The 11,757-nt window shown below is 41.1% G+C and overlaps 1 protein-coding gene across 2 annotated transcripts; it reads left to right on the top strand.

The window, feature by feature from the left end:
* Positions 1–5,482: 5,482 nt before the first annotated feature.
* nudt17 (nudix (nucleoside diphosphate linked moiety X)-type motif 17) lies at positions 5,483–8,342 on the top strand. 2 transcript variants are annotated; one of them, XM_015949631.3, is made up of 9 exons: positions 5,483–5,563; positions 6,161–6,264; positions 6,686–6,802; positions 6,870–7,053; positions 7,131–7,156; positions 7,245–7,337; positions 7,553–7,651; positions 7,747–7,880; positions 7,984–8,342. In XM_015949631.3, exons 2-9 carry the CDS (start codon positions 6,190–6,192, stop codon positions 8,150–8,152), a joined length of 897 nt encoding a protein of 298 aa, XP_015805117.1. In that variant the 5' UTR covers positions 5,483–5,563; positions 6,161–6,189; the 3' UTR covers positions 8,153–8,342. The 2 variants fall into 2 exon arrangements, with proteins under 2 accessions (XP_015805117.1, XP_015805118.1); XM_015949632.3 differs by having other exon boundaries at positions 5,518–5,599.
* Positions 8,343–11,757: the final 3,415 nt, after the last annotated feature.

Genomic DNA, 11,757 nt, shown 5'->3' with positions numbered 1-11,757 from the left:
GCTCTGATAACCCCTTCGACAGTAGGGCCGACCCCATTCCTCCCAGGTATGGTAAGAAGTGTTCACATCTGGGTAGCCTGGTATTTTTCTGCATGCAGCTAGTCGTTTCAGTCCTCTTTTCATGGCGGTCTGCTTCAGGCTGAACTGGTCCAACACACCTACTGCCAACTGGCTGGCTCATTAGGGAGAGCCTCCGATTGGCAGAATCAGCTAGCAGGGGCTTCCCACATGCATGATTCATTTTCATTCTGGATACTGAGGAGTAAAATCTGACCCAATCTTAATACTCGCACTGCACCCTGCGTATTCAGCAAAGTGCACTTGGAGAAAGTTCGCTGTATGGCTTCCGGTGCATGGTACACAAGTGTGCAAATAACTGCCAAATTGAGACAGGGAGCATTGCATCATCGACCGCAATGCATGCCGAGATGCTGGTCGCTCTGATACTTTTTAAAAAATCTTTAACAACGTTCAAACAACCAAACAATTACATTCATTGCAGCTGTGTCCAAAAATTTCAGAGCATCAACTAATCGTCCTAAGATGAACTACTTTCATTAGAAAATACATATTTTCAGAAAAGGCATTTGAGCCCTTTCTGCTGCAGCAATGGATTGTGGGTAGTACACTTCACCCAAGTCCGCATCGATGTGGACTTGGGTGAAGTGTGGATCAAGGGTGCAAAAGGGGCTTGATCAAATTACGCACTTGAGAATCGGGACACCCTACTCACTGGATCATGCAATTGATCGCGCATGGGTGGAAGTGCGAGTTTTGGGATCAGGCCTCTGACTGAAGACGTCTCTGTCTGATGAGCATGCGCAGACTTGAGCTGCCCCACTGGAGGACAGACACAGCAGTCTGTATGTAATAGTCAGAGTATCCAAATCCAACACTGCTCACAGCCGCCTTAGTTTCATTTTATGAAAGTGAACACGGGCAGTAAGTTTCACTTTGTAAACAGAACCAGCTGAGATGATAAACAGGAGGGATGCAAAGCTCCAAGAGCTTCTCTCCATTAGAGCTGGAGCTCAGATAACCAGAGAGGGACTGTGGGGGACAGACAGCTTTAGGAGCAGCTTGTCAAAACACTTAATGAGCACAGCTTTGATCACAATAAAAAGTAAGTTATGTCCAAGCTGAACAAAAGTCTGAGGGAGACACCACGGACTTCTCTGTATCTCATTTGCCCTGCCCACATGCTCAGAGATTTCCACATTCCTGGGGAGTGTGTGAACAAACTACCCGTGCGTGATCTGGACCAAAGCCATCCAGCCCAGACTGGGCCAGCTCTTCCTGGGGAATCCCAAAGTGTTCCCTGCCAGCCGAGGAACATAGTCCCTCCTTTCTTTTGGACTCCCCGTAAGACTTGCTCGGAATACCTCACTAGGGAGGATCCAGGAAGCCTCCTAATCGTCTGGCTCCTCTTGATTTGGAGGAGCTGCAGATAGGAGCAGCAGATATTCTCCGAGCTCCTCTCGGATGGCCGAGCTTCTCACCCTATTTCTAAGGGAGAGCCCAGCCATCCTGCAGAGAAAAATCATTTAGCTTGTATCTGCAATCTCATTATTGCTGTCACCACTCAAAGCTTGTGATCATTATGTGAGCTCTCATTTCACCATGCTAGATCGGTACAGCACCAGCATCACTGCAGACGCAGCATCAATCTGCCTATCGATCTTGCTCTCCATCTTTCCCTCACTCGTTAACAAGACCCTGAGATTCTTAACTCCTCCACTTGAGACAGGACCTCATACCTAACCTGGAGAGGACATTCTACCTTTTTCCGACTTAAGACCATAGTCTCGTATTTAGAGGAGCTGGGGTGAGAGGGGCTTCTCACACTGCTGCGAACTGCTCCAGCAAAAGCCAGAGATCCCTTTCTGATGAAGCCAATGGACCACATCATCTGAAAAAAGCAAAGACCTGAACTTCTTTCAACCAAAACGGATTCCCTCAAAATGTTGGCCCAGACACCCTTCCTAGAAACAGAATCGGCAACAAAGGGCAGCCTTGGTGGTTTACAACTCTCATCGGGATGAGCCCGACTTACTAGGATATATATATATATATATATATATATATATATATATATATATATATATACATATATATATATACATATATATATATATATATAAACATTTAGACTAATGCAAATAAATCTAAATTTTAATGGAATGATAATAGAAGGTTAAAAACAGATAAAATAGATGGCAGATGGGCAGTATGCACTGTCAAGACAGTTTGCTACTACATGAAAGAAAATCATAGGAGAGCCCTTCTAGCCAATCAGAGGCGAGAAAGGCGGGAGCTTCTTTGAACTTCCTACGATTTGAAATTACGCTTCTGGCGACCCATGGCCCGGAAGTGGATGCTTGTAATTGTGCAAGTACAAAAATCCTCTTTTTTCACCTGACAGATTTGTGAGTACTAAAAATTATTGCTTTTACAATCCAACATTGATTATATCTATTTAAAGAGAGCACAGGGTTCCTTTATAAGGTCAAAAGCTAAATGGATGGAGGATGGAGAAAAAAAATTCTGCATATTTCAGTAGATTGGAGAAAAAAAGACAAGAAAGCAAAGCTATAACAAGTCTGCTAATTAATGGTAAAGAATGCAGGGATAGTAAAGTGATTGAGAAAGAAGTTCACTCGTTCTATAGCACTTTATATTCCTCGGCATACTCTCAAACTGATTCATTGAAATATTTAAGCCAAATTACCAACTGTAAACCTTGTATTAATGAATCTTTCAAAACTGTGTGATGCAGAATTAATAATAGAAGAATTAGATGTGGTCCTTTTGAAACTTCCTCTGAATAAATCCCCTGGCTCAGATGGGCTCACTGCAAATTTTTATTGCTTCTTTTGGAAAGACATCAGAATCTTATTGTTTAAAGCTATTCAAGAATGCATTTGTAAACAGGAATTAATGCCTAGTATGAAACAAGGTGTAATAACGCTAATTCCCAAACACAATAAAGATAAAAGACTTCTAGACAATTTAAGACCGACTACCCTTCTCAATACTGACTATAAATTACTTTCAGGTTGTATAGCAACTAGACTCAAACATGGTATATATCAACTTATTGATGTAACTCAATCTGTTTTTTTAAGGGGTAGATCTATTCACAACAACATTCGTCTGGTTTTGGATCTGATAGATTATTTGCATATATTGCTTGAAGAAGGATTCATTCTCTTCCTTGACTTCTTCAAGGCGTTTGATTCAGTAGAGCATTCCTTCAATATTGAGTACTTTAAATTATTTTGGTTTTGGTCAGAAATGTATTAAGTTAGTTAATATGCTATATAAGGATATAAACAGTTGTGTGTCTTTGGAACATGGTACCTGCCCTAGAATCCCTGTTTGCAGAGGCATTACACAAGGTTGCAGTAGCTCCCCTCTTCTATTTATTTTAGTAGCGGAATTATTAGCAAATTAGGATTAAAAACTGTGATATTGAAGGTTTAAATATTATGCATAAAAAGCTAGTTATAAGTCAGTTTGCTGACGGCATGTGTTTATTCTTGCGGAATGAAAGACAAATTCCAAAAGTTGTACATTATTTAGAAACATTTGCCAAAGCATCTGCATGGTCTTAAAATAAATTTTAACAAGTTCAAATGATTTACTCTCCATGATCAAACACCTCCCTCTATATGTAATGTTGCAGTAAAAAGTCAGGTGAAATATTTTGGCTTAGTGATAACAAAGAAATAAGAGAAAAACAAAATATTTGCAAGAATGCGGAAAAATGTAAAAATATATTGAATTCCTGGCTTCAGAGAGACGTTACCATCTTTGGGAGGGTGCTACTTTCTAAAATGGAAAGTTTATCAAGATCCATTTATCCTGCCTTTTCTCTTGATAGCTCTGATAAAATGGTCAATCTTATTAATAGTTTAAATTTCAAATTTATGTGGAAAAACAAATGCCAATATATTAGAAGAGTTGATATGGTTAAGAGTGTTTAAGAAGGTGGATTAAATGCCATTGACTTCTCTGCTATGAATGGTGCTTTAAAACTTATATGGCTAAGCTCTTTTATACTTCAGACTCTTTTTGGTTTACAGTTCCAAATGCAATTTTTCAAAAACTGGGCGGTATTGAAATACTATTAAGCAGTGATTATGATATTTCCAAATTGCCCGTGAAACTTTCTAACTATCACCAGCAAGTTCTTCGTTATTGGAAGCTAATCTATCACCACAACTTCACTCCCCAAAATTCTCCTCTGTGGAATAATAGATACGTTTTGTCCCATAGAAAGTCCTTATTCTTACAATCTTGGTTTAATAAAGGAATTTGGTCGGCTTCACAACTTTTAGATGAGGAAGGGAACTTTTAAACTCATGAAAAGCTCTGTCGTAAGTTTAACTTACAATGTTCAAACAAACAATATGATGCAGTTTTAAAAGCCATCCCTCCTCCCTTCCAAGCCCTGATGCGACAATTGATGCTGCATTCTAGTGTATTCCAAATAAGACCTCTTAGTGTAGAAGGTATCAGTTTGGGGATCAAGCCTTTCTCTAACAAATTTCTAAGAACTCTTTTAACAAATATTTTATATCCTTGTTAATTAAAGAGGAAATATGTATTAAAGGAATTTTCAGTTATAGAGGCTAGATTAATAAGAAAACGGTACTTATCCTATTTCACACAAAGAAGTCACATTTAAAGTTCTAAATGACATTTACCCATCCAACAATTTTTTGTTTAAATGCTTTAATTGGGACAATAACTCATTCATATCTCGAGAGAGACATTGAAACGGCTTAACACATTTTTTAAATTGTGATTTTGCCATTGATTTCTGGTTGTCCTTTCGCAGCTGGATGTTAGCCAAACAAATTCCTTTACAGCATTTGAAATGGACTTGTATTAAAGTTGGTGTACAGCTGAAGGATAAAAACCTGGACTTTTTGGTCAACAACCTGATCACTCTTGGCAAACACTACATCCACAGATGCTGCAAATTTCTCAAAATGAAACCCCACATCAACGGTTGGAAAAATGACTTGAACTGTTATGAAAAAAATCTCCATTTTTGATTAACAATAACAATGCCCTGAAATTACATTCTCTATTTGAACTTCATGGAATCCTTGATTAAGTCCCTCACTTTACTTAATCTTTTCTTTTTCTTTTTTAATGTTTTAATTTTTGTTAATTTTTGTTTTCACTGCCTTTCTACCCCTTGAAGATGAATCTGTAATTCATGCCGTAAATGTTTGTATTGTTTACTTTTGACTAAAAAAAAAAAAAAAGATTCGTGAGTACATGGTGCATTTGAATGTTGGATGAAAGCTGGGAAATCTCAATTTTCTATGGAGTTAGGTTGGGGACTTGTGTTGATGTTTTTCTGTGGAAAAATAGAGTATGCCAGCATCATGTAGTTACAAAAGATCAACCTAAATTTAATTTTTAACATTCTAAAGTTGTTTATATGAGTTAATTAGCCATGAAAACACAAGAGATGACCACTAGATGGCGGAGTGGTTCTCTGAATGGGAAAAGCAGGACTTCAAACTGGAGACGCAAGAAGATAATGGTAAGGCGGCTCTGGTGGTCTTTCCTGTGACCTACTGTAAGTAAAAGTTAGACCTGCACGCTTTGCTGTCTGTTTATAACGAGGCCGCTATAATTATAGACAATTTCAGACGATTATAAACTGTCCAAGTGCCTGTGTTAGCAGGCGCTAATGTCTGTGAGCTAAGCTACTTTAGCCATTTCAAGAACATAGTTTTTTGGTGTGTGTGTGTGTGTGTGTGTGTGTGTGTGTGTGTGTGTGTGTGTGTGTGTGTGTGTGTCGTTATCTCAGCAGCAGAACCTTCAGCACCTCGTGGTCCCTGAAATTCTGGTTTCAGTGTTAAAAATTAGTTTTACTCTAAAACAAACACAAGTTGCAGGGGCGGTTCTAGCATCAGAGGTGTAGGGGTGCTTCAGCAGCCCCCAAAAACAGGCTAGAAATACCCATGCCTCAATAGCAAATAAAGCAACACAAACGATCTTAGTTACAAACAAACAGACATGTTAATGATCAGATCAGAGCTTTAGACTATCTAGTCCTGGTAACTAGATCTGTTTATACACAGGACCAATATTAAAGTTGCTTTATTCAGGTTGTTTTGTGTGTTTAAATCCACAGATTGATATCAGAGATGATGATGAGGAAACATGAATAAAGTCAGGAGGGTTCTGGTTTACGTCTGGAGAGACCAAGCAGCACCACAGCAGGCTCCGTTCCTGCAGGTCAGTCCCAAGTAACACACCTGGTTTCTCATCCTTTCTCGATTGCATCGACACACAGACTCACTCTGTCTCTGGTAAAAATGCATCTGGATGCTTTCATTCTTGATCAACCTGCGCTAACTGGGCAAGACAAGAAGCTAAACAGCTGTCAGACAAAAGAAAAGATTTGCTAAGAAAACATTTTAAATTCGGTCACATTAATATTTTTTTACTTGTACTATTTGTAAAATAATAACACAATAAAACTTTGTGGTTGTCACTTTGCAGATACACAACTCCTCTACATACTGTCTCATCATAATGTGTGAGCACATGTAGTCCTGAATCAGAAACACACACTTGTAAAGGACACTAACAGGGATTCGTTAAAGATGTTTGATTGGTTCTGTCTGATGTGTGCTTCCTCCTGTTGGTGTGTCAGAGTGTAACCGGCTTCTTCACCGATGGCGGGGATGATGAGGTCGAGGTGAACTGCTTGCTTGAGAAAAACCAGTTCATACTTTCTGAAGGAGACAGAGGGCACCGGATCCGTCTGAAGGTCTGAGGATCACATTAATCTTCTTGTTGATGTTTCAGACTGTAGCAGTCTAGTTTTTCCCCATCAGAGACCCTCCTTTTGCCCCATCAAACACCTGTCAGCCTCAGAGTCCGCTGTCATCCCATTGGACGTCGAGCAGCGTGGAGTAGATGTGGGCGTGGCCGTGCTACTCCAGACCGTCAACCAGAGAGTGCTGCTGACACAACGAGCCAAGCATCTCCGGATCTTTCCCAACGTCTGGGTTCCTCCGGGTCCGACACACAGATTCCCGCTGGTTTAACACAAAACATCCTCAGACCCTCAGACTGATGCTTGTGTTTTGTTTTAGGGGGTCATCTTGAGCCTGATGAAACCGTGAGTTATCTTCTGTTTCTGAACTACAGATGGTGGAAACACCTCCTAAAATACACCAGAATTCTGAAACGAATCGTTGTGTTTGCAGCTGCTGGCAGCTGGACTCCGGGAGCTAAAGGAGGAAACTGGACTCAAACTAAAACCAAAGGAATTGTCTCCAAAAATACTGGGACTGTGGGAGGTGAGACGAAGTCGAACTGCACTTTCTAGAAGGTTCCCTAAAGCAAAAAAAAAACATAACAATAAAGAGTCTGAATCTGTAATTTTCCTGAATATTTGATGTGAAAAAAGATTATTGCTTCAAGACCCAGCTGGGTCACTTTGGGCTTCGTGTACAAATGAGTGAAGTTCATGTGATTGGTAATCAGTCCAAATGGTTTTAACCCTTTCTGCTAGTCGGTGTTTCCTGCCATGCTGTCCAGAGGACTTCCTCAGAGACATCACATCGTGGTTTACATGCTGCTGCTCTCTCCCCTCTCACACCTGCACCTCCAGGTAAGAGCCGTCTTTAGATCACAGAACTGCTCGTTGGATGTGAAGGACATATTCAGGACGTGGCTGTAGAGGACCTCGGTTGTCTGTGTCTGCAGGTGTCTCTGAAACCTTCCCCTGCTGAGGTGGCTTCCTGTGTGTGGGTCGACAGCCATCTGGCCAAAGCCATCGTGTCCTCTGTGGACGGAGAGGAGGGTGCGGCTAGTGTGGACGGCCTGCCGAGCAGCATCAGGTGTTGTGGCTCAGTCACTGATATAAACATTTTACAACATTTTCTCTTTGCCGAGAGTGAGTGTTCAGCGTTCGTCTCCTGAGCGCTGTGATTGTGTTTTCAGTGTGTCGCACGTTTCTGAAGACGGAGGTCTGACCGACTCTTTGCTGCCACTGGAGATCTTCACCAATCGAGTGCCGTTCAGCGGCCTGGATGTGGAGCGGGTCAGCACCGGGACCAAGTATGCACTGGACCTGTGGCTGAAGAGTCTGGATACTTGCAGTGACCCCTGACCCCACCCACACCTTCAGGCACCAGGATGCAGAAATGATGCAGCTTTAATTAGACGATATTTAAATCCTGTTTAAATTGTTTGTTGACATCATCTGAAGCTTCAGTTGTTTTCCTGAAATGTCGCATAAGGTTAAAGTTACATGATGTATAGAAGAAATTAAAATATATTATAAACATGTTTTACAACCATTGTTGTGTGCTTCATCGTTATTATTGTTAAATATATTCGCTCTAATATAATAATCCTGATAGAAAGTTTAATGGTGGAGTTCAAACCGGGGTGGGCAACATAAACAATATAAGGTAGAAAACGATATAAAATTGGGTAATGATAAGAGTTTTTGGCTATATTGCAATACCGGGATATCGTGAAAACACGAGGTCACTAAGATGTGCACCCTGCTGACGTTGGGACAACAGAATGGCAATGACTGCAAGCATGGAGTGGGTGGAGGAGGATGCCTATATGCCTCAAGTGGCATATATTTGCCACGAGGATATTTAAAAGCATGTCATTTTGACATATATTAACAGAGGAATAAATATATTGTTACCACACATGCTTCAGATTATATCGCAATATAGATTTGAGGCCATATCGTCCAGCCCTAGTTCAAACAACGGTCACCAAAGACTACCTTTATAAAATTTGGTGAAACGGTGCCACCCCACCTGGCCAAAAGTGGTATTACACATTGCTAGTGTCTGTTACACCGTTAACAATAACCCCCATCAGCTTTATAGTTCAGTTTTTGCTTTTAACTCAGCTTCAAGTTTCAGTGTAGACGCGCATTAAAAGAAAAGCACTCATCTTCTAATGCTCGACTCCTACGCATACTCATACTGATGTCAAAATCTAAGGAAATCCAAAGTGTCCAAAATGAAAGCTAACTTTAAAACAATGAAATATGTATGTTTATAAATACTAGACAATTAGGTCATCTGATAATGAAATTGTAAAATGAACAGAATTTTATGTAAAAATCTAAGCTCAGTATAATGACATGTTTTTCATTCTTCTATTGAAATGTTCTTATCAATAAAATAACTGTTAGAGAGAAAATGTCCCCAAAAATGCAAATTATTGGGGAAATTTTATTAAATTCTTTCCATTGTTATCATACGTCCTTTTCACAAAGTCAGCTTTGATTCCATAAAAGAATTTTCAGATGGCTGAATTTATTTCACAGAGACACATTTTAACATTTCTTGATCCCTCTATCCAACAGTGGGTGTGACCTGCAAAACCTCTGGCTTACCTCTTCAAGTTTTACAATAATGAACACATTTAAAATTTTGAGCCTAGATTTTTACATAATATTCTGTAATTTCACAAATCTATTTATGTAGATACACATTTCATAATGTATTATTTAATTAAAACACTTTGGAAGTCCCTACTCATGAAGGTCCTAAATGCTATTTGTGTTCAGACGTGAGTTTCGGGGATTCTGTTGCTGTCAGACTCATGCCATAAACCTTGGACACCCTACAGCATTCCTTTTTCCTTCAATTAGAATTTAAAATAATAGAAAAAATGTGTTTTGATTTTTAGTGATACAAAAATGTTTCAGTGTTGATATAAAATTGTGTGACCACTTTATGCACGCTCAGCATTGTTTCTGTTTCACCCTCAACTGCAGTAATCTGGCTCTACACTTTCAGTCAGCGAATTAAATCCCAGGAGTGATTTTAGCTTGGACCAGAATTGTGCTGCTGAGTCACTGCTGTCTCCTCTGGGTGAGGAAAAAGGTTTTAATGTCTCTCTAACATGGTTTTAGACTGGTTTCTGTATTGTCACAGTTTATGACCCCTGGCAACAGCTGACATTGTTTGAGAGTCCCTGTGTCAGTACAGAAGGTTTTACTGGAATGAAATCCATTTGACCCACATCATTGTTGGAACAAAATGTTCAAACAATTGCCCAGAATAACCGTTCACAATAGCTGCCGGCAAGGAGGCACCAGATCTGAGGGTGGTGCACTGTTCAGTACACGGAAAACACAAGACTGGTTTTAAATTCCTAAATTAACTGGGTATTTGAGACATTATGAGATATTTTGTGCTGAAGCTTTCAATTATTAAGACCAAAAACATAAAGCAGCATCTGACACCAGATAAATCTGCACTTACTTAACAGGACCTCTCTATCTTAGGGCCTCAGGACCCACAGTGGGGTCACGACCCCACTTTAGGATTGACGGATCTAGACAACTGTTGGTCTGTTTCATTAACAACCCCAGGAAAACCACCCGTGAACTATTCATGATACCTGTTGTAGACAGGTGTAGCCTTGGGTCACGTAGTGTCTGTAGTTGTGGTGCTTGTCAAGTCACCTGTTGGCACACCTGGTGGAAGTTTTTTTTCAGTGAGCAGGTAATAGGTGATGTCAACCTTTAGCTGACTGCTTGAACTTGGAACCCCTTTTTTCTTTATGAATGATACGTTCTTAAAGGTGTTGAACACTTGTTTAATCATTACATGGGCAAACTAGTACCCCCCATCTTGGTGTCTGTATGTTGGGGTTTACCCCGGTGAACGAGAGGGTGGCCTCCCTCTGCCTACGTGTGAGTGGATAGGTCCTGACAGTTGTCTGTGCTTATGCACCAAATTGCAGGTCAGACTACCCACTTTTTTGAGTCCTTGGAGAGGGTACTGGAAGGTGCTCCTTCTGGTAACTCCCTCGTTCTCCTGGGGGACTTTGATACTTACGTGGGCAACAACAGTGAGACCTTGAGCAGTGTGGTTGAGAGGAACGACCCCCTCATCTGAATCCGAGCGGTGTTTTGTTGTTGGACTTCTGTGCTTGTCATGGATTGCCCATAATGAACACCATTTTGAGGCATAAAGGTGTCCATATGTCTTCTTGGCACCAGGATATCTTGGGCCGCAGCTCAATGATCGACTTTGTTGTCGTCTCATCTGATCTGCGGCTGCATGTCTTGGACACTTGAGCGAAGACAGGGGCAGAACTGTCAACCAATCACTACCTGGTGGTGAGTTGGCTTTGATGGTGGGGGAGCATGCCAGTCCAACCTGGCAGGCCCAAATGTATTTTGAGGGTCTGCTGGGAAGATCTGGCGGGGTCTCCTGTAAGGGGCTTCAATTCCTACCTCAGACAGAACTTCCAAAACGATTTGGGGGAGGTGAGGTAAACTGAGTTGAAGTGGGCCATGTTCCGTGCCTCTATTGTCGATGCGGCCTACTGGAGCTGCAGCTGCAGGGTCATTGGTGCCTGTTGTTGATGCTGTCAAGCTGAATAGAGTCAATCAGCGGAAATCAGTGCACTACCAATGCTGTTAATAGTGAGGACAGTATGCTGCTCACCTCTACTTGGTACGTTGTGGATCGGATGCTTGGAAGACTTCCTGTGGTTTTTGTCCTGTCTGTTTAACACTGGAAGAGCTCTATACCCTTAGGGGGGTCCTGGAGGGTGTGTGGGAGTTCGCCCAACCAGTCTACATGTGTTTTGTGTATTTGGAGAAGGCGCTCGACCGCGTCCCTCTGGGGGCCCTGTGGGGGGTACTTTGGGAGTATAGGGTACCAGTTCCTCCGTTAGGTCCCTGTAAGACCTGTGTTAGAGATTGGTCCCCGTTGCCGGTAG

The sequence above is a fragment of the Nothobranchius furzeri genome, chromosome 5 (assembly GCF_043380555.1).
Source record: "Nothobranchius furzeri strain GRZ-AD chromosome 5, NfurGRZ-RIMD1, whole genome shotgun sequence".
NCBI lineage: Eukaryota > Metazoa > Chordata > Actinopteri > Cyprinodontiformes > Nothobranchiidae > Nothobranchius > Nothobranchius furzeri.
Note: the sequence above shows the minus strand (reverse complement) of the source record. Positions and strands in the feature narration are given on the sequence as shown.

Excerpts from the sequence above, each read along its gene's own strand:
- nudt17 (XM_015949631.3), top strand. The coding sequence starts at position 6,190 with ATGAATAAAGTCAGGAGGGTTCTGGTTTACGTCTGGAGAGACCAAGCA. Across the intron at positions 6,803-6,869 it reads GGCACCGGATCCGTCTGAAG|AGACCCTCCTTTTGCCCCAT; the intron begins GTCTGAGGATCA and ends TTTCCCCATCAG. Across the intron at positions 7,881-7,983 it reads GGCCTGCCGAGCAGCATCAG|TGTGTCGCACGTTTCTGAAG; the intron begins GTGTTGTGGCTC and ends TTGTGTTTTCAG.